General features: G+C 42.2%; 2 protein-coding genes across 25 annotated transcripts in view; one reads left to right on the top strand and one right to left on the bottom strand.

Annotated features, from left to right (window-relative positions):
- Positions 1 to 16,146, top strand: part of cast (calpastatin) — a 33,826-nt gene extending 17,680 nt beyond the window's left edge. For 4 of the 24 annotated variants that reach the window (XM_080461378.1, XM_080461360.1, XM_080461377.1 and 1 more), the window contains 33 exons: positions 1,776 to 1,844; positions 3,723 to 3,848; positions 4,227 to 4,307; positions 5,414 to 5,542; positions 6,081 to 6,191; positions 6,451 to 6,492; positions 6,578 to 6,679; positions 6,783 to 6,863; positions 7,297 to 7,335; positions 8,123 to 8,209; positions 8,361 to 8,480; positions 8,681 to 8,710; positions 8,797 to 8,901; positions 9,015 to 9,131; positions 9,245 to 9,343; positions 9,439 to 9,519; positions 9,969 to 10,025; positions 10,122 to 10,226; positions 10,317 to 10,433; positions 10,569 to 10,682; positions 10,872 to 10,985; positions 11,157 to 11,261; positions 11,428 to 11,544; positions 12,187 to 12,300; positions 12,398 to 12,505; positions 12,605 to 12,709; positions 12,813 to 12,905; positions 13,519 to 13,563; positions 13,650 to 13,784; positions 13,927 to 14,013; positions 14,199 to 14,228; positions 14,492 to 14,590; positions 14,705 to 16,146. In XM_080461378.1, the coding sequence (XP_080317504.1) occupies positions 1,776 to 1,844; positions 3,723 to 3,848; positions 4,227 to 4,307; positions 5,414 to 5,542; positions 6,081 to 6,191; positions 6,451 to 6,492; positions 6,578 to 6,679; positions 6,783 to 6,863; positions 7,297 to 7,335; positions 8,123 to 8,209; positions 8,361 to 8,480; positions 8,681 to 8,710; positions 8,797 to 8,901; positions 9,015 to 9,131; positions 9,245 to 9,343; positions 9,439 to 9,519; positions 9,969 to 10,025; positions 10,122 to 10,226; positions 10,317 to 10,433; positions 10,569 to 10,682; positions 10,872 to 10,985; positions 11,157 to 11,261; positions 11,428 to 11,544; positions 12,187 to 12,300; positions 12,398 to 12,505; positions 12,605 to 12,709; positions 12,813 to 12,905; positions 13,519 to 13,563; positions 13,650 to 13,784; positions 13,927 to 14,013; positions 14,199 to 14,228; positions 14,492 to 14,581 (2,955 nt within the window). In that variant the 3' untranslated portion in view covers positions 14,582 to 14,590; positions 14,705 to 16,146. The remainder of the gene's footprint in view (positions 1 to 1,775; positions 1,845 to 3,722; positions 3,849 to 4,226; positions 4,308 to 5,413; positions 5,543 to 6,080; positions 6,192 to 6,450; positions 6,493 to 6,577; positions 6,680 to 6,782; positions 6,864 to 7,296; positions 7,336 to 8,122; positions 8,210 to 8,360; positions 8,481 to 8,680; positions 8,711 to 8,796; positions 8,902 to 9,014; positions 9,132 to 9,244; positions 9,344 to 9,438; positions 9,520 to 9,968; positions 10,026 to 10,121; positions 10,227 to 10,316; positions 10,434 to 10,568; positions 10,683 to 10,871; positions 10,986 to 11,156; positions 11,262 to 11,427; positions 11,545 to 12,186; positions 12,301 to 12,397; positions 12,506 to 12,604; positions 12,710 to 12,812; positions 12,906 to 13,518; positions 13,564 to 13,649; positions 13,785 to 13,926; positions 14,014 to 14,198; positions 14,229 to 14,491; positions 14,591 to 14,704) is intronic. The other 20 variants (XM_080461365.1, XM_080461382.1, XM_080461363.1 and 17 more) reach the window with 8 other exon arrangements.
- On the bottom strand, positions 16,126 to 18,552 carry cd8a (CD8a molecule). Its single transcript, XM_080461387.1, has 6 exons — positions 18,306 to 18,552; positions 17,920 to 18,225; positions 17,732 to 17,830; positions 17,534 to 17,641; positions 17,320 to 17,359; positions 16,126 to 16,809 (listed from the first exon to the last, which is right to left on the bottom strand). The coding sequence occupies exons 1-6, from the start codon at positions 18,352 to 18,354 to the stop codon at positions 16,758 to 16,760; spliced, it is 654 nt and encodes a 217-aa protein (XP_080317513.1). The 5' UTR covers positions 18,355 to 18,552; the 3' UTR covers positions 16,126 to 16,757.
- Positions 18,553 to 21,337: the final 2,785 nt, after the last annotated feature.

Raw genomic sequence — 21,337 nt, 5'->3', positions numbered from 1 at the left:
GCTCACTCTTTTTCCACCCACAGTTTTATTGAACTTTCCTCATGGTTTGTCTACATTCTTCTTCCTGCCAGTTTTGCTGAAATGTACAGCTGGCTCAACAGGTTCTCTCGCTGACGGGACAACGCCGATGATTATCCCTCCACGAGCTACCACGATTTTTTTGTTTTGTTTTACCAGCTTGCGACTTTATATCTTGCCATGTGTTTTATAATTTGAACACACCCGTATTTACTATCAGGCTCTGTTAGGACTGATTGGCGCAAGCAGGTAATGCTTTAGGGAGGTTCTGCTCTACAATATACTAGGCTGTGCCTTTCAAAAAATACTGTGCTGCACATGTGACAGCCAACCGAAAGGGATTTTAGTTATTCTCTAATAGAAACGGCTTGGATCAGAAAAGCATTTATTTAAGTTCTTCATAAAGGTGCACTATTTTCCTTTTTCCAACTCATACAACTGCTGTGATCTTTTGATCTGATTATAATCACCACAATAAGGTCAGAATTAGCTGTTTTTTCTTATTCTTTTGAGTTTTATCAGACTAATTAAGTGCTCATTTAGATGGTCAGATTTTAGCACCATTTATCTATTTCATTAAAAGATACATTTTCATAACTGAATTTACTTGTGAAGGAAAAAAAGGACATTATAACCTTCGTGCAACAAGCTTTAGTGCGATAGTAGTGTGATACTGGCAGCAGACTTGGCAGACATTGCAAAGCGTCTCACTGGCAGGACAGGGGAAGAATTTTTTTTTTCTTTGACATTATCTTGAAGTCTGTTATCCAACAAGAAATTAGTTACTTGACTTGAGACAAAGCATGTGGGGAATGAGTATTAAGAGGGCTCTGTGTCTGTGGGGGAGGTCACACTGACTACTTCAAGTTCCTCCCTTGTTTTCAATAATCTCATCACACAAAACAAATGTTTCCTTTCTCTGTCTTCTCTCTTGTTACATCATGTTTGTTTATTGGTTTGATAGTATTCTGCATTCATTTGGCGTGTTTTGTAGATAAAAATAGTTGACACCTTTGACGATAAAAAGTAAAGAATGGGTCACTAAAATGAAATGAAATACTAATTTGTCATACTTTGGTATTTCGGTGTCAGCTCTGCAACTTGTTGGTGTAGTGCCACTGTCAAAGGTTATCTCGGAAGAGCTCTTCAAGAGGAAATCTGAGACGAAGGTCACGGCACCAGTGACGATGCCTGAATTATATTGCTTGTGTGACGAAGCGTACGGACACCCCTGCTGTTTACATGTGAGCATGAAGATCGCCTCCATCCTCCCCTTTAGCCATGCGAGTCCGAAGTCGAACCTCTGTGCGTTTAGTTGGTGAGAATTACATACATTTTCCACTGTTTCCCTCAGCTGAGGACCGAATAGTGAAACGTACACCAGCTGTCACGGGTTCTAGTTCTGTCAGTGAAAACTTCACGTCGGTGACCGTATTCTCCTTTGTCTTTTATCTCTGTTGTCAATAAAACAGCCACTCCCTTCAGCCATGAACACTGCGCTTGAGTCAGCATGGTGGACGGTGTTCATGAGCATTTTGAAGCATGACACTTTGTGTCTCTGTCTCCCCATCTGATAGGACATTGTAGTTGTGTCATTAAAAGAAAAAAAGTGTGTATTTTCCTGTCTTTTGGGAAAATTGTTTAGTCTCCACTGTTTTTGTGACGTCTGTGTGTTGATGTCTAAGCCATGTCGCTTTGTCATCTCTGCCTCAGATGTGTGACACCCTCTCTCTTTCTCTCTCTCTTTGTCTTTGCAGTCGCAGCCCGGCCAGGCCACACCCAAACCGGCAGCTCAGGTCTCTACTGTGAAGCCTGCACAATTCGAGGTACTCCCTATTCTCTGCAACACTTCCAATCACTTCTCACCCTCGTCCCGTCTTTCTGAAGAAACTGTGGGTCTGACCCCTGGCCCCCCCTCCCCCACCCTCCCCCATTATCTTAACTATGCTCAGTGTTGTTGTTGCTCTCCTTCCTGTTCCAGTAAGGCACTGCTTTTACTCGCGAAAACCTCTTAAGTCGAGCGGAGGAATATATTAAGACATGCCCTCGGTAGCACGTAGAAAAGCGAATTTCCCTTTTCCTTCCATTCAACCACAAGAGAGGAAACACCCAGTTTAACTCATAAAAATCACTCTGGAACAATGGATGAAAGCGGGTGCCCCTGTGTTTATGTTTATTTGTTGCTGATGGGACTCCCTTCTAGATGTGAGGAAATTAAATGCGTAATGGTACGACGTGGACAAATGAAGACTAAACCATAAAATCATGACTGGTTTTGGTCTTTAACTGAACACTCAGTTCAGTCAACTACCATCCAATGTGCGTGTCTCTCCAGAAGCAGTGTTTTCTTGTATCAGCCTGTCGGTTCTTTGAGACTCTGCAGACTGGTTGTCTGTCAGCGCGATGTTTTCTTTCCTCTCAGACACAGTTTCAACAGAATACTCTGATGCACTCTCACTACTTGCCAAAATCCGCTTTTGTAGGATACGTCATGATATGTGTGCAAAAATAGATGCCAGGATATTCAAAACGGTGCTGAATTACATTTAATCCTCGCTATTTATGAACATGGGCTCACATTAAACAGTCATTAACCTTCAGCTATAAGAGCCTGTGGTGAGCTCTTGACCTATTTGACCCTCTGCATTCCTCATGGTTGACTTCTCTAAAGTGCGGTACAGCTGCCATGAAGGCGTTTTGCAGCCTATAACGTGTGCTGTGCAATTCACCCAACTATGAGACACTTTTCAGGATTAGTATATTTTATTATTCTACTTGTATTATTCTACTTTGAATGTACTTTCCTGCATTTTATAAAAATGTATGAAAACTGTCAATGTGGAGGCGAAAGAGCCTGACGAGTGCAATCGTGCAGATGAAAGTCAAAAAGTTATCAGCTCAATAGAATCACCAAATAACACTTGCTTAATAATCATTACATCCTTTTGCGCAGAGATCCTGTCACGTAGACTGACATGAATTTTTCTTCCAACAGAGATTTTTGCAGCCTTACAAGTCTATTAGCTGCAACGCTGCAATATGGAATTGTTAAACTTCAATAGGAAAGCAAGTTTGCCTGCACAGTTGCTCTCCACCAATTCTGAATTGACGATTGCTGCAAAGACCTTCACTCTGCAAAAATAATAATATCCTGTACTTCATCGCCATACACCATCAGTACATTCAGGAAATGAAAAAAAAGAAGTGACAAGAGACTGGGTTTGGTTTGAACAGAGAACGTGGACGTAGTTGATCATTTTACCCTCCCATGAATCTGCTAACTGCTGTTTTGGTGCAACCCTGGTATCACTTTGATGGTCCTGCTATTGTCTACTGCTTGTTAGTGATACTGCTGCTATGTGCTACAGCTGGTGTAGTCTTCTGCTGTTAGGGAAATAGAATCAGGATGTCTGCGGACACATGATTGTGATGTTTGCCACTTCTTTCTTTCATCAGATTTTAATACTCGATCCAACATACTGTCATGATTGTTTCTTTTGTCTGAAACGTCCACAATCGCACATAAACTGAAACTCTTTACCTCAATGAAATCGAACTTACGCGAGCTGCTCCTCTTGTCAGGTTAATCGTAGGACTGACCTTTGAACCCGTCGTTCGCTCATGGAATTGCTAATCATGGTGGCCACACTTTGGTGCGAGCGTCCAGAGCTGTAGGTGATCAGATTCTCCTGGTGCGTTTGCAGACTTCATCCTCAGGAAGTGCCATGGCTACAAAGCCTGGAGAGGTTACCACAGCAACAGGTGGCGCCGCTGGCCGTGGCGTCACGGTGGGAGGAAGCGCCACAGCTGGAATGGCGGGCATACCAGAGGTAGACAGACTGTGGATGTCTGAATGGGATTGTTGGGCGCTTCAGGCTGCTGGGTGCAACATGAATCACTGCTTTTCTTCTTGTCACAACACTCGAGATGTGCGTGCGTGCGTGTGCGTGCGTGTGCGTGCGCGTGTAAATCCCAGGGCTGCTCCTCCTCTTCTTCACTGCCTTCATCTTGTGTGCACCCTGTCTCTTTGGCTCATCCTTCCACTTGTCTTGAACCTTCACTTCCGCCGGACGCCGAGTGCTTGCTGCATCACATTAGCGAGCTGCCGCATCGCCACGCTTTGGATGAAAGCGCTTTAAGGAAGCTGCCGGCTACATCAAATGACTTTTATTCTGACATTCTTTAAACATGTTCTTCCTTGGTTTTAGACTAACACTGCGCTGGCCGGTGCCACTGCTATTGACATGTCGTCAGCAGCGGTGCGGGACGGCTCTAAACAGATGACAAAGGTGAAGACATCATCAAGGCCAAAGACACCCGGCGGTGTTTAAGTTTTTAGTATCCTATCGAGTATAAACTCTCTTCAGACGATTTCATACTTTCAGTACTGTTTTGTTCTTTGTTTTTTTCAAAAGGTGAATCACTTCATTTGTCAGAGCTGGTACTATTCTGGTACTTTACTGGTCAAAACTCACTTTACACCAATGCTTAGTATATCATTTCAATTTGCTTCTACCAACAATAGTTTTGCCCTTCACCATTTGTTTTATCATGATTCCTTCTCAAAAATTAAAATGAAACTAATCTTCCTGGTGAAACGCAACGCCTGACCCACAGATTTATACCCGCCCTTTTCGCTTCCCCCAAGGGAGCCGCACTTTGAAATCAACTCGGCTGTCACTTTTCCTTCAAGTCTTGTAGATTGTCTTGATAAAAAATGTATGAATTTATGATTTCCATCTGTTGCCTCTTAGATTTTTAATGTTCTATGTGGTTTGTAAATATACATGTTTGAAAAAAATCATTGGCATCTTGTAACAACCAATGATGTTAGAATGTTGGCCTTTTTCAATGTAACAAAATCCATAATGTAATAACTTGCTACTAATAACATGTGAAGTGGCATTAAAAAAAAAAAAAAGCTTTCAAAATGTCATAACTGCAGCCAATAATGGAATAATACATAATTAAAGCTGCATTTCTTAGAAATAAAAGCCTTTTTTTTGCAGGTTTTGTTTGCCCATCAAAGATGGGTATAGTGGATTTGATAGACGTCATATTCATCCACTGAGGATTCATCCTCTGCAAAATCTCAGTCATGGTTGTAGAAAATCTTTTACCATTTTATTAGCGAGTTATTACGGCTTTATTACAATCAAAATAGCCTGAATTTGTACATTATTGGTTGTTTCACACCTACAGATGCACTGATCTCATTCATATCTCTTTGATCAGAAGGAATCACAGGGTTTTAGTTTCTTTTGCTTGGTTTTCACTAACCTTTTCAATATTATAGTTAAAAATGATTCTTTGTTTACATGTGCTGACTGTGAAGTTGCTGTGAATCCTTGCTTTGTTTTTGCTCCCGAGTAATCACCTGGCTAAATGTTTGTAGACGGCGCCCATGTCCCAAGTCAGAGCTCCGACCACGGTTCCCTCTGCTCTCAGTGGAACATCAGGGAGAACCGCCGCCTCTGGCACCACAGTGGCCCAAACTAAAGAGTCTCCCAAACTCTCTGCTCAGGTAGACTCCACCACTACAGGCTCCTCTCCATCATTGCTACCCACATGACTCTCTTGAAGCGTCTCTTTTTCGGGCTTTCTTCGTTTCCTCCTATGAGAACGCTCATGTACGTGCTTCGAAGATCTCTCTTGGAGTTTCCTTGTGAAACCAATCATCGTGTTCCATTTCATGCTTTGGAGACAACCCTTCCTTTTGGAGACAAAAAGTCCTTTTTATTGTGCGTAACTCTTTGCTGGGCATGCCTCTTCTTGTTGTATTTACTCGCGCTGTCCACTGACAACGCCACATATATCATACGTGTGAGTCAGAGGGGAAATGAGTGAAGAGGCGAGTCCAGAAGTTTGCCCATTTTATTGCACAACACCTGCCGACAAGTGAATGTCATATGGTTGGTGGAGGATTTCTTCTGCTGAAGTTGGCCTCTCCATTTCCGGTTTTTCACTCGCTTCCCTGGGTGTGTTATTGGGTTTGTCAGAACATCAAACCAGTTGTTGCATTGGACTTTGGCTATAATTGATGTAAATTCATTGTGTTTTAGAGCTTGCTTGCTGGCACTACAGTCAAACCTGATTTGAATAAAGCTAAAACCCCTTTAACATCCGCATCTCTGCTGGAGAGGAAAGATCAAGCGACACCAACACAAAAAAAGGTAGAGCTTTATGGAACCGAGGCTGTTCTGTTTTCTATGGAAAGATTCCAACGGATTGGATCAAGTACTTCTCTTGAATATTTGATTGGTGTACTGTAAAGACGCCTTTACTACTTGGCCAAAGGTTTTTCTTCTATTGGAGACACTCTTGATACTTTCTTGATGTAAAATATTCTTTATTTCCTTTGTGAAGTAATAAACATTACCGTAACCCTAACACTAGCACAGCGGGTGTTTTGACTCTGGACTTGTGTTGCAGGTGCAGGTGGAGGTTCCCTCTGCGGCAGCAGGAGTCAAAGAGGTAAGGACTTCCCGAAAACTTTGTGAATTTGCTCCATACATGCATGTTGCTTGCAGCAGTGTGCTGAGTTGTGTTGCATGTGCAGGCACCTGATGCGGATCCCTTTGATGCCTTGGCCAGCATCTTACCCTCAGCTGACACTGTTGTACGCCCGGAGCCTGTATACACCGGGCCCGAGGTCACAGAGGTACAGCGTAGCCACACAGTGCATATAAATGTTTCACGACTGCAGTTTCCTCACCGAGCTGCATGGATCTGGCATGTTTAACCGTGTGGTGCATGTGTGGCAGAGCGGCATCACATCCACGGAGGGTGTGCGTTGTGGAGAGAGGGAGGACACGCTGCCTCCGGGCTACAGATTTGAAGATATGGTCAGTTTGAGCCTCACAACGCCCTCTGATAGACTTCTTTCTCACTGTCCACGTCTCTCATTGTGACTCTTTCATTCTGCGAGTTGGTTGTCTCTAGGGAAAGTGGTTGAGTGGAACATAAAAACTTGTTATTTATTTCTGTTTAGTTCATGTGCATGTTGTGCGTTTTGGTGCCAATTTGAGTACGTTTTACTTTCAGGCAATTTGATTAACACCATTCTCCAGCAATAGTTTTGATTAAAATAAACTAAATGTTTTTGCAGTGGTACAAAAAAAACCTATTGGGGAATGTCTTATAACCTGAACAAAATAGTAAATGGACAGATTTATAAAATTATTTTTAAAATTGAAATTGAACGCCTGTTCTTCCATCACTTTCAGTTAAAAATGAAATATTTCTCACAAACCTGAATGTATTATTTGATTTTTCTAGGGCCCACCTCCGGCAGATTGGAAGCCCAAGGATGTTCCTGTAAGTAAAGCTTTCACTGCCCTACAGCCTGTGTCATGCACTCTCTGTCTATAAAACCTTTTTAGCTTTGTTCAGTACGTGTAACCAAATGAGCTGATGTTAAACACACATGCAGGAGGGCACGGTTTTTCCACTGATGTGAGGGGAATGTTGCGTTGCTCTGGTGGGTGTTGCCTCGGCCTGACTTGACCCACCTTCTCCGTTTGAGCTCGTCGTTGGACCGAAAACTTGCGCGCAGACACGCTGGCAGTGCGTGTAGCGATGCATTCGTTACGCCACACTTTGACATACCCACCCCTACATTGAGTGTTATTTACTCAGCCGCAACACACCCACATTTGCATCATAGCCTACTCCCACTTTGTCATCTTGTCGCTGAGGAGGCTTCTTGAGTCCGCGCTCCCACCGGCTCCTCTCCACACAGATAACTTTCTTCCTGTGTGAGTTCAGCCGCAGCTTTCATCTTAGTCCCGATTTTGCTGATTCAGTAGGATTTTCTGTGCGATTTATGTCTCTCAAAGGGGTTTATTTGTGAGTTTTTGTTCTTCTTGGAATGTGAAGGGTGTGTCTGTACTTTTCCTCCTCTGTCGGTACATGCAGTCTGGTTTGCATTATTTCGCCCTTTTCTTTTGTCTTTTGATGCAGTCAGTTATGCCCTCTAGTGGAGGAATGAGTGGCTGTTTGTGGAATTTGAAATCAAATTATGTAAATTAATAAAAAAAATAATGGAATTTAGGCTTTGTACGTTGTTATCTTGTGGTGACACTCGCTCTCTTGTTCTTCTCAGAAACCACTCAGCACAGACGAAGCCCTGGACTCTCTTTCACTAGGTTTCATGACGTCCACAGCCCCATCTGCCCCTCCCCAGCCGAAGGTCAGTCTTCAAGCATGTAGCACCAAGGTGCTTGTTCATCTTCTTGGCGTGTTGGTGCTGTAATCTTCTTGCGTCTCTGTTAGAATTGTCCACGGGTTCATAGTTAATGTTGACACTTTCTTTTTTTCCAACATGAATTATTTGCCAATAGGACAATGTCTGCACTGTCTCCACTGGTCCGACTAACTTCGCAAAACCTCCCGCTGATAAGAAGCCAAAGATGGAGAAGGGCACGGGGAGTTTAGCTGGAATCACTGCGACTCCATTCAAGGTATGTTCATTCGTTCAGAGGGTGTCTTTAATTTTCGCATTCTTGTGTTGAAATCTTTGCAAATTTGGTTTGATCACATTATTTGAAAATGATTAAATCTGCTTAATGTACTAGAAAGTCAATCATTTCGCTGCTTGATATTGTTATACTCACTAATTAATATCCTTTTTATTGTGTGTGGTTTTGTGATGTTCTCACAGAAAACTCCTCCTACTGAAAAGAAAATCAAGGTGAACAATGTGACTTTGTCCTCTCATGTTGGTATACAATACCCGGGAGATTAGATCACATTATAAACATTATTTCCTCTCCTTAGGGTCCCTCTTTGTCTCTGGATGCCGTCAGTGCTCTTGGCGACTTGCTGCCAGCAGATGTACCGAAACCTGAATCTCCTAAACTCAGACCTGAAGACATTGTTTCGGTATGAGCCACAAACTTCTCTTTACTCCATCCTTCCTCGAGGCACATTTGGGCTTGAGCACCAGATAAATCCCGCCTTTGTGGGGTTTTTTTTCTTTTTAACCCTTTTTATAGGAGGGCAAACACAAGGAGGAGGAGGCTGTGCTCGTAGGAGAGCGAGACGACACAATCCACATGGACTATAGGTTTAAGAAAGAAGATCTTGAGAAGCTGCCTGCTCCAAAACCCAAGGTGAAACCACAAAAACACACTTTAAAGCTATTAACATCGAACTGCTGTGTGTCATTTATGTAGCGTGGCGTGAAACTAACAGCAGCATGTCCTTCTCTCCACCTCCTCTTCAGCCCACCATGGATACAGGCGAGGCTCTTGATATTTTGTCTGGAGACTTTACGACCTCCTCAGCAGCTCCTGCTGTCTGCTCCCCTGCACCTCCTGCACAGGTAGAACAGACAGAAATCACAGCATGTCAGTTCAATCAAGTAATGGCGCAAAGAATCTCTGACCTTTTGACTGTCTGACATCACAACTATTACAGAAAGTTAAGACTTCCGCAGCAGCTCCTCGTGTGGCTGATGATTTCTCTCTGGAGGCTGGACTCACTTCTACTACTGCCAAGGTAAACTGCTGCAGCACCGACACGCCCACTTTCCCCCCCTGACTGGTTCCATAATGTTAAGCACCACTGACTGCAGGCAGACGTTTACAAATGTGAAAGTCTTTTTTTTTTTTTTGCTCCTGTATTTTTTTAAATGATCAAGATTTAAACACACAATATTACCACAGTATTATGTCGATACCTGCCAATAACGTAATGATTCAGGCTCTTTACAAATGTAATAAAGCCAATAGTGTGATGGCTTGCTAGTGTTGTCATAAAATGTTTGAGACAATATCATCCCGACATTATATCAACAGTTAAATGAATCATTACATTATCGGCTGGTTATTAAAGTACCATTAAAAAAAATATATATATATAAATAAATATGTCTAGAGAGAGAGAGAGACAGAGAGAGAGAGTTTGTGCCACGCTGTTTGAACTCAGCTATGTTTCGTTTTGTGTAGAAAGTGGAATCCTCCGCATGTCCTCCTGCACCGACCACAGCAGGCAGCAAGACCAAGGTCAGTCAGATGCTTTCATCCACATTTTTCCTCCCATTTCTCATAAAAGTTTTTGGTGTGTGAAAGATAAATTCCGTGTCCGTTTTTAAATTTCAGGGTGGATCCATGTCTCACGGGGCTCTCAGTGCTCTTGGTGACCTGTTACCTGCCGACGTGCCGAAACCTGAACAGCCTGCAGTCAGACCCGAGGACATTGTCTCAGTAAGAAAACAAATCACGAGAACTCAGGCCTTTTATAAAATTGTTATCTCACAAGATGCTTATTTTGTTTTCTCATTTTCCATCTGACAGGAGGCCAAACACAAGGAGGAGGACGCTGTGCTCGTCGGAGAAAGGGACGACTCCATTCATCCAGACTACAGGTTTACTGTGGAAGACCTTAAAAAGCTGCCTGCTCCCAAACCTGAGGTGAGACCTGGAAAAGACGAAACAAAGCAAAACACATACTTTTGATGACTTGGGGGTGGAAAATATATTTTAGGATGAAAAATAGTGTAAAACTTGTTCATATTCCACTGTCTCTCTCTCTCTCTCTCCCTGCAGCCGACCATGGCCACTGGTGATGCTCTCGACATTTTGTCTGGAGACTTTGTGACAACAGACTTGGCTCCTGCTGTCCAGGCTCCTGTCGTCAGCGCCTCAGCTCCTTATGCAAAGGTACACCACAAACCTGTTGGCGACTTCACACCACATTACCAGAAAATAAGACTAATACCTGTAGACCTATTCAGCAGTGCTCAGTCTGTATTGTACAGACCATGACAGCGGCAACTGTGTTCTCGTTCAACTGTCTGCACATTGAGTCAAGATTAGCACTTTAAAGGAACACAACATGCTGTTTTCCAGGTGAGTGTGGAGGACATGTCAGCCTTGGATGTGCTCTCTGGAGATTTTGTGGCTCCAAAGAAAGCTTCTCAAGCTCAAGCATCTCTCCCTTCTTTTACCAAGAAGACCCTCGAGGTAAAGCCACTGCATTGCAGTGTGCTCACATGCAAATATTTTTGTAGAGCAAACTTATTTTTTCCTGAAATACATGAATACCACACCAGTTGTTGGTAGTTTTTAACCTTTTCAGTTCAGTTTTATGACTTCACTTGTCCTACAAAACGTGTTTGTCCTCTCTAAACACAGGGAGACTCTCTGTCTTTTGACGCTCTCAGTGCTCTCAGCGACACTTTGCCAGCAGATGTGCCAAAACCAGAATCCCCCAAGCTCAGACCTGAAGACATTGTTTCGGTATGGTATGCACGCGCACGGACAATCCAATGAAAAGTCTCTAGTTGTAGTGCACAATGCACTGTCGTGACCGATTTCCATTCTATTCACTGGTTCTCTCGTTTCTGTTGACGAGAGAGATGAGTAGATTCAAGATATCTTCTGACTGAGCCATGTGTGTTTTCAGGAGAAGAAACACAAAGAGGAGGACGCTGTGCTTGTAGGAGAGAGGGATGACACCATTCATCCAGACTACAGGTTTAAGAAAGAAGACTTGGAGAAATTACCTGCTCCAAAACCTGAGGTCAGACTCCTTCACGTACCGCCTGTCTCTGCACCCCCTCTTTGCTAAATGAATATCTCTTCTTTATAGTGATTAGGTCCACTTAACAGCTCAACATCATTCAATAGTGAAACTCGCCGACTATAAACTCACAGGCCACACACACTAGGGAAGTAATGCTGGACTTCCTGTATTTTCACAATAAAATGTATTGTCCACAGCTGCTGGGGGCCATAGATGCTTGTGAAAAGTCACCTACATCATTAGATTTGTTTCTATGTAGCTTTGCACAAGAACATATTTTATAATTCTATTCTGTCTCTGGTAAATCTCCGTTACATTCAGGACTAAAATGTTTAAATAATATGTATCAGTATATTTTTTAACCTTATCATGATGTCATTATTTAAAAAAAATAAAAATAAAAAAAAAATAGTAGGGTACAGCATGCTGGGAAAATAGAAATCTCCTCACTCCAAGCTGCTTGTCGCTACAAAAGCTCAGTGGTTTAATTTAGTAATTTGTTCACAAAAAAATACAACAATTTGTAGTCTGCAGATTTTCCAAACATCTTTTTCTGCAGTTGCATTGAGAAAGCTCAGACACACTGTACCTCTGGAAATGGCTCGCGGTAATAACAAGCTAGTTGTTTTCCTCCTTCAGCGCACCTTGGACACCAATGAAGCTCTGGACATGTTGTCTGGTGACTTTACAACACCTAAAGCAGCTCCTACTGTTCAGGCTGCTGTCTCTTGCTCCACAGCGCCCCCTACACAGGTACAAATCAGGTCCACTTATTGATAGTTTCACATTGCAGACACGGATTTTTTAGATTTATTTATTTTTTAATGGCTTTCTGTGTCTCTCTCCATAGTCCTCCGCAGACTTTGCCCTGGACGCCTTGGCCGGGGACTTTGTTACCCCCACCGCTGCTGCAAAAGTAGAGTCGGCTTCAAGCCTCCCTGCGGATGCTGACCTGGAGGTAAATGCACAGTCACAACTCGAGCCTTTTATGTGCGTCTCTCCCATTGTGCTGCTACATTTTAATGTTCTTGTGGGATGTGTGCATGTGTCCGCTCAGCTGGCAGCCGGAGCTGACGGCGCCCTGGATGCTCTGTCGGACACCTTGCAGGATATCAAACCTACCCCTCAGCCTGAGCCCCCTCTTCCCAAGAATATTGTCAATGTATGCCAATGGTTCACATGCACACGCATTTTAAATCACAGTTTTAGCAGTGATTCAGTGTATTCAGCTCTCTTCATCGTGTGTACTCGTCTGCCTGCCGTAGGAGAAAAAGGCCGTTGAGGAGAGACTAATCAAGATGGGAGAGAGAGACGACACACTGCCACCTGAGTACCGGCCCACCGAGGAAGACCTCAAGGTGAACCCACAGCCGCGCGTGCAAAGTGGAAATTTACCAACACTTTCACTGCTCTCCACTCAAAAGTAGATAAAGTTAAAGCTGTAACCAGATAAGCAGGCGTTACTGGGCAAACGTGTTTGCTCTTGTTATTTATGAATAACTTGGCTGCCCTGCTTTAAAAACCACAAGGTAACAGAAAGTAGACGGTCTGAGGTTAAACCTAGTGCGTGCTTGATATTAAATATATAATCACTTTCTAAATTGTTACTTATCAAACTACCAGTGATGTAAATGGTATTCATTTGACTTAAACTCACGTAGAGTAGAGCCAATCATGAATTCAAAAATATTCACAGGTTCAGGTTTATTTTTTTCTACCATTCACTAGGCACTAAAATATTGTTTCACTGGTATTACTTTTCCATTTGGGTATTGCCCACTATAAATACTACTCTTGAAAGTCTTAAATTAGTACTCCTAACAAGTATTTAACTTACATTTTAAGCTTTATTCACATGACAATGCAATCAAAACAAAAACATCAAAGCGTCTTGAAATTCATTTGAATGTTTGCAGAAGATGTTTTGTGATTTTATATTATTGTTGTCTACTACATCTGCTTCATTTAAAGAAAATGGCAGAAGCTGCAGAAAAAGAAGCCGCAAAACCCAAACCGGTAGGTTTTCTTTTTTTTTTTTTACATTTTCCATCAACACAATGAAAGTGTAAAACAAGTCGAATGCTCGTGAACCTGCCATATAGACGCTGGATGACAAAACGGCCTTGGATCTGCTGTCCATGGACTTCTCCACTGCTCCCAAACCTCCAGCATCAACCACTTCATGTTCAGTCACAACAAAGCTGGAACCACCGGCGCTGGACTCGGACCCCCTGAAGGTAGCTGACACAAGAAAATCCTACTTTTTCCACCTGATAACTCATGGCAGCTTTCAAATTCAACTTCAGATGAAGGCGTTCTTTACTTTATCACAAGCTGATCTCAGTCCCGAGGTTAATGATTCTATTTTTTCTATCGTAGCCCATGCCTGGTCCTGTTCTGGAAAACCTGTCCAGCACACTGCTCCCAGACGCCCCAGAGTTCAAACCAAAAACGGACAAACCAAAGGTAAAAAGATCCACGTTGATCTCACAGGCGAGGCCTCACTGACGTTTCTCCAGAAGTATGAACGTGTGATTGGCAGTGTTACATTGCACCTCCTACAAGAGGTCTGGTAGCTGTCATCTGTGCTTCCTGCCTCACGCAGCAGTGTAGAGCTGCCGAGGCTAACCAAGCTGTGGCCTTTGTTACAGGGCAAGAGCAAGTCAAAGTCAAAGTCTAAAGTAAGCAAATTGCCTGCTGCATGATGACCTCGACTAATCTGGAAACTCACAATATAATTGCATGTTGTATACGCGTGCTTCGAACTGATCCAAATTAAAAACAAACGGGGAAAAAAAACCCCACTAAACTGACTGAAAATAGCCCAGCAGCATGTAATAGGCTGTCGTCACTCTGCATGTACAAGTTCTGCATGCTTTTTCTTCTCTGTGCTTTTTCTCCTCTGTGTTTCCTCAAGCTTACTCTTTCAAACCTGATCTTTCAGAAACATGCAGAGGAGCCATCTGCCTCTGACCTTCCAGCTCAGCCAGGCACTGATGTGTCTACATCCACAAAGAAAGGAGGCAAGAGATAGAGGGACTTGGTGAGGTTTAGTTAGTTTTTTTTAATTTGTCCTATGGTTTTAGCTGTGAGTGCGTGTAACATTTTCTAGGTGGTAGTTCTTCCTGCACTTACCTCTGATTGTTTTACGTTTCAGGTTTTCGGTGTAATTTGTCCTCCAGGCCCCAGGGACGACATGAAGAGAAGATTATCTCTGGATAATGAATCTATTTTTCTAAATCACCAAGAATGTATACTGGATGAATGACAAACTTAGAAATGCCCATAACACTTGCTCGTCACACACACACACACGCACATGCACACACACGCACACACACAAGCGATCGCACCTGCATACCCAGCCTTCCTTGTTAGGTTTCGTACTCAAAGATGAGGCGGTCTTTGAAGAAAACGAGAGAGACTTTTCAAACCATATAATCGGTGCCATGAATGAGTGATGACCAGATAAAGAAAGACAGAAAGAATAATGTGGGGGTGAGGGCCCCGGCGCTGGGAGTCGCGCATGTACATCTCAACTGACTCTTTCCACTCTTTCAAATGACAGACTAAAAACCGCATGACGTTTTTTGGAGAAGTGGCGACAGTCAGCTCGCGTGGAAGCACCGCAGAGGAGGAGGAGGTGTGTGTGTGTGTGGAATCGGGATGTCTGTGCAATGTTGATGTACACAGAAAAGCCAAGTTTTCTATCAGACGCCTTTAGGACACTAGTGTACAGCTTAGTTTGCTTCTTCTTCTTCTTCTTTTTTTTTTTTTGGACAATACATAGTTTTCATTATCAAATTTGTGGAGGATCTCTTGGAGGTTTTCTGCTTGTTTCTGTATCAGAGGGTTTGGCTTTTTTTTTTTTTTCTTTGTGGAGAAATATGTTTGTCCTTCGAGGAGAAAAAAATATATATATATATATATATTAATGGCGTTCAAAAGTGCACTTAATGAACCAAGGTGTTTACGGGCTTTGTAAACTGCCACTGTTTGTATACTGTAGAAAGTTTTTGCTCTATATAAAACTACACTGTAGAATTTACAAAGGGCTGTCGCTTTTTAGCTGTAAAGTCAAAAGTCACCATAACTTCCCTGAGTTTGTGATTCATGTCAAAGGCTTTATGTGAGTGTGAATCAATTGAAAGATACTGTAGAGGTCGGTTTATGAAATGCATCAAGAAATAAAGCGCATCTGGTTTCTCCTGGGTGCCCAGAATGGGGAAATAAAAGCCGACGCGAAGAGCCGTCATACGAGGGGGGGAAATGCAAAAGCGATCTAAGAAAAACAAAAGCAGCATTTTAGAGGCGCGAGGGTAACGTGTACGTATTAAAGTGAGCGGGAACCGAATCTCCCCGAAGTATTTTTCTCTCCTCCTGCCTTGTGGTTCGTCACTCTGCATACAGTTCTTGCACCCAACTTCCTTTTGACTCGAGAGGGGCTTCGAAAAACACAAATTACTTTTTCTCATATCAACCTTCTTTTTTTTGTGCCAGGATCCTGAATGACTGATGCAGATGCAAATGAGTGGGTTTGATGTGTGTATGGGGGGGGGAAACAAGATAAAGACAAATAAAATGCCTTGCAAGCCAGAATGACTGTTTGTCTGACCCCTTTTTTGACATTTTTATTTTATTATTTTTGAACAAAATTAAAACATTCAAATGATTTTATGAAATTTACATCTGTTTGAAAATGCTTTTAAATTAATTACCCCTTTGGGAAACGTTACATTTAGAGAAATAAATGAAAACAAAACAATTAAATAAGAATGAAAAGGATCAAAACATTAACAGAGATGATGCTGGTAAGCCCAGGTTCAACCAGGACAACTGGTGCGAAGAAATAATTATGGGACGACACTGATCGTAATGATAAATGGAATCTAAACAAGCAAAACGATATGTACAATGTATTGTCTCATCCATTCTGGAAAATAAACAGAAAAGAACTGACCTAATATATTTGTATTCAATGATTCAGTATGACAAAGAATTACCGGGTTTAGACAAATATAACAGAAAATCTCAATGCAACGTAAAGTTAAAACTGAATCTTCCCAACGACGTGCCGTCGGAGAATTTCACGCGTCGAGCTTTCTTCCGTACAAGGTCATATCATTTTGAGACGGCACAAAAAAATATTTCTACAAAAACAACTACCGGCAACAACCACCAGTTAAAAGTGTGAACCTGCACAGTTTCGCTCAGGCATGTCTGTTGGTCATCATTTGTTTCTCAGGAGCCACCGCCCGCGGCCTAAAACAGAAATTAGAATTAATATGTTTTTGAATATGTAAAAAGTCCTACAATCAATTAGAAACATAAATAATACACTGCTCATGTATCTAATTATGTTTCCAATTAGATACATAAAGAACACAATGTATATTACGAGGATTGTTTTAACCACTGAGCTAACTTTTTGTATTTAGGACACAGGTACACATTTTCAGTCATATTGTACAAGCATGTAAAAACTCATTTAGGCCCTCTAAAACTCTTAAATGGATTTTTTTTCTTTTCTTCTGAGAACAAACTGGAACTTGTAGTTGGTAATTGTGAGGAGAAAAACAATGAATCGACTAAGAGTGTACTCAAAAGATTAACCTTTGACAAAAATTCAATGAAAACAAAAAAAAAAAGAATAAAATTACAGAAAATATGTCCACTTGTTTTAATGCCGTGGAACTTTGACTAAACACGGCTTTAAATATTTTTTCCTAAATACTAGGAAAGCAGAGAAAAACAAAACAAAAAATAACTTACTTTCTCTTGTAATGGTGGGGGCATCTTCGTGTTCGTATTTCTACAACAGAAAATGAAAAACAAACAAAAAAAAGCTCTTTAATGCCGGCCGTTTTCACTTTAAAATAGCTTCTAATGAAATAGCTTTCATTTGGTGGCTGTATGTTGCTCGTCTGTCACGGACCGGTTGCACAGCCGAAGTTTTTGTTAGGCTCAATCGATTCGATGAACTTACTGTTGCAGTACAGGACGGTGACAATAAGCAGCAGGAGAAGAAGACCACAGCCTCCAGCAAGAGGGCCCAGTATGAAAGGATCACAGTCCAGGGAAGGACTGCTTGGACCTGTCAAACATGTATTTCTTCATCACGTTTTTTCTCCCAAACATTTTGTAAAGATGAGTATTTATCACCACTACGATTTGGGACATTTACCCTTCTTGTCTTTGCAGGCGCATGGCGTGGTCGTTACAGGCACAGTCGGTTTGGTGGCCTTTGTTTGCGGTGCCGCTGCCGTTGGTTTAATTGTTTCTTCTTGAGGAGAAAAGTGTGCAAGGGACTCGTTATTACCTATTACCTGGTCAAGAGGTCTAAACCAGACTCAAATAAAGAACCAAACTCACCTCCTGCCAATCGGGTGACATCTCCAAATTTCAGTTCATTGCCTTTGTAAAGAGATGCACAGCTATAGATGCCGCTGTCCCTTTCTTTGTTGAAGGATCGCAACGTTATCTGACCGTTTGATTCAGAGAAGAGCTGCTCGAATGTGGGACCTTTTGATTTCAAGACGCCATTACTGGTGAAAGATGCAATGAATTCCATGCCAGAATTGTCCAGGACTCGAAACCAGATTATCAAGGACCCCGTGACCTTTTCACAACTGATGGGAACTTGGACACCCTCCTTGGTTAGTTTCTTATTGTCCGCTCCTGAAGATGTGACACCAGGAGAAAACTCAACAAAAGAACAACAAAGAGATTGAATATTTCCTACTCAGTCTTACTCTTACCTTGATAGAACGCCATAATCACCAGTATCTGAATCCATTTCTGGCTCATTTTTATTTTGTCGACGACAATAGCTGTTTAGCACGTCTTTGTGGTGTTTAATGGAAGTAGTCATGAGATAATTCGGCGAGATATGAAACCACGCCCCAGCTGCAACCTTTTTCTCTGCTGTGTCAAATGGGATCATTGCAGTGGAGCGTTGCAGAGCCCTGCTGCAGCAGGGTCGTGGTCTGCATCATGTTTTGAAGTGGAGACCACCCGACCTGAATTTCACTCCTCTGTCTCCGGTTGAGCGCATCATATAGCATTACTTCATCCAGAGAAGCACGGCGGCGTACGGAGCACTGTATGTAGGCCGTGAGGGATGAGGGCAAATGACTAAAACTGCAACAAATGAAATACTAAACTTTTGCAAACTCGTCAGAACTAAAAAACAAATTGCCGCCAACTGGTGCAATGTGATCACAGGCCGGTTGAATTTGAAGTACGACTTGTTTCAAAGCTCCTAAAATGACTCCCTACGCTATTAAATCTTCTAAGAGATAATATAATAGTCCTAAAGAGAGTTGAAATACACAAGCAGAGGAGGATATGGGAGGAAAAATATTATTTCTTATATAGAATAGGTGTTTTTGAGATTAATATATGATAAACCAACCATGTTCTTCGACACAAGCACGGGCCACGATAATTTAAAAACTACCAAAGCACTGAACGACGTCCCAGTGCTCCTCTCAGCCTCTTGGCACCTCGACCGACACACCGCTTCATTTAGCTTCTCAGAGCAATTTGAAATATAATTTGAGTCTGACTTTGTTCTGAGAGATTGGTAAATTCACGGAAGTTCCAAATATATTTAGAGGACCAGCATGAACAGTAAAATGAGATCAGAGATAAAAACCTCAATATATTCTGAACATGTGTGTGAAAGTGGGACACGACACTTAATGTTGACAAAAAGCTGCCACTATAACGTTCCTCCTTCCTCTCCTGCTGTTAAATGTGGTTCAGTTTCCTGATTGAGAGGACTCAACGCAGAGTACATGGGGACATTGAGAAATGGTCCACACAATAAACCACAGCTTCAGCCTTTGCCCTCTAGCGATGCTTCTCTCTCTCCTCTCATCTGCAGGCAAAGGCGTGCGGAAATGGTCTACAGACCCGTGTGCCGCATGAGCTATCAACCTTCTCAGTGGTTTCTTTTCTCCTGCCTCGGCGTCTGAATGTGACTTTCATTGCAGCCCTTTAGATCACAGCCGTCACATGTTCACAATTCATAATTGTATTTTTCTCATTTAAGAGCGATGAATTTATTGTTGATTGCCATTTTTATTAACAGTTATCTGTTTTACACACACACACACACACACACACACACACACACACACACACACACACACACACACACACATGCACACAATTGAAGTTACGAAGGATGTTTGAGCTTTGTAAGCGAAGACCAGCAATCGAGAATTAAAAAAAAAAAAAAGCATCACATGGGAAACACCTGGTGTTGACTGTTTATGCTCAGAGAGAGCGAAGCAGCAGAAGCTCAACACCTCTCAACTCTTTCTTTGTGACGGTACAATGTAAGTCAACACTCAAACATCTTTGCTATTGGAGATATTTTGCCCGAAACTTGTAAGATAAACATTCCAGACTGCAACCATGGGTTTTTAACACACAGCAATGTTGTTTGAATGTCATCAGCTCTACTCTTGTCCAATAGACTGTCCTGGATTTAAAAAATTTTTTTTAAGATTGATAACAATTAGGAAAGTCAAACAAAAATTTAAAGACCAATAAAGCCGCCCAAAAAATTGTCGGCCCCGTTTGCTAAACTGAAAAATCACCTGGTTAATCTCACTTGTCAGGTCGAGCATTGTCACACCTTTCTTAAAGCTTCTATCTATAAAGGATTTCAGTAACTGAGCACAGAGAGCTGTGTTGGAGTAGACGAATACATACTATTTATTCTTCATAATTCAAATGTGATGTTTGTAACTGGATCCGTGGAAATGCTTGCTCGATCTTTCAACGCGGTATTTAACTCGGTGGTTCAGATACAGTTATTATCACTACAAATGAAATGAAGTGGTGGGAATCTCCTTCTTGGGTTCAAAGATTTAATGCTGTTTCCACCTGAAACCTGCAACAAATGTGAGCACACAAATGTGATTGAATATATTGAAATATTAGGCAACTTTTGAATAATTACCCAGAGCAAATCTCTGACCAACAAAGGAGCCCAGCGCTGAAGTCACACCAACAATTAAGAACCACATCCTGTGTCGCCGCATGGCCGCAGGTCAAACACTTAAAAGGAACTGGAACCGTCTTTAGACTGAAATGCAGCTGGTAAGGTGCAATTCAAGGCACGTCGTCTTCCGTGCTCAGTGATGGAATATAAAAACGTTTTGGTAATGGGCCTTTGCCCACAGCGCTGACGTTTGTTTTATTGTGGGCGATGTGTCTGTTCCATTGGTGGGAGGAGATAGAGGAAAAAAACAACAGCGAGAGACTGAAAGCAATAACAGTGAGAACAAGGCCATTTTTTTTATTTTATTGACATCGGCTGTTTGGCGTTGTCTTGTGAGATCTTCTCAAAAATACAGACGCTTGTGAGGAGTTATTCAGTGTGCCGATTGTCGGAAACTATTCGAGAGATGATTTCAAATGAAACCCAGATGGAAACCAAGCTGGTTTCAGGTCTTTGCATCGTTTTCAGTAAGCAGGGGATTCTGTTGATGCTCTGTGCCGGAAGGGAGACCCAGTCAGGACGCTCTCGATAAGCCCACTTCACCTTTCCATATCTCTTTCGGGTCTGAGTCACACTCAAACACACCTGCATAGGATTCCCTATCTTAGTCATACAGGGGTTCTCCAATCTGAAAACTGCGCATATGTGTGTGTGTGTGTGTGTGTGTGTGTGTGTGTGTGTGTGTGAACGTGTGTGTAGTGGGTGACCGGGGGAAACCAATGAGAAAACGAATATCGTGTACTGTTAAATTGCACAGCTTGACACCAAAAGGCA

This window comes from Lipophrys pholis, assembly GCF_963383615.2.
Source record: "Lipophrys pholis genome assembly, chromosome: 4".
In the NCBI taxonomy this organism is placed as follows: domain Eukaryota; kingdom Metazoa; phylum Chordata; class Actinopteri; order Blenniiformes; family Blenniidae; genus Lipophrys; species Lipophrys pholis.
This window is presented reverse-complemented; position numbering and strand designations above follow the sequence as displayed.

What these genes read in the sequence shown, in the direction of transcription:
- cd8a (XM_080461387.1), bottom strand. Translation starts at nt 18,354, where the DNA reads ATGAGCCAGAAATGGATTCAGATACTGGTGATTATGGCGTTCTATCAA. An exon ending in GATTATGGCGTTCTATCAAG is followed by an intron (nt 18,226 to 18,305) that starts GTAAGAGTAAGA and finishes TCACATCTTCAG; the next exon opens with GAGCGGACAATAAGAAACTA. An exon ending in CACCGTCCTGTACTGCAACA is followed by an intron (nt 17,360 to 17,533) that starts GTAAGTTCATCG and finishes TTTCTGTTGTAG; the next exon opens with AAATACGAACACGAAGATGC.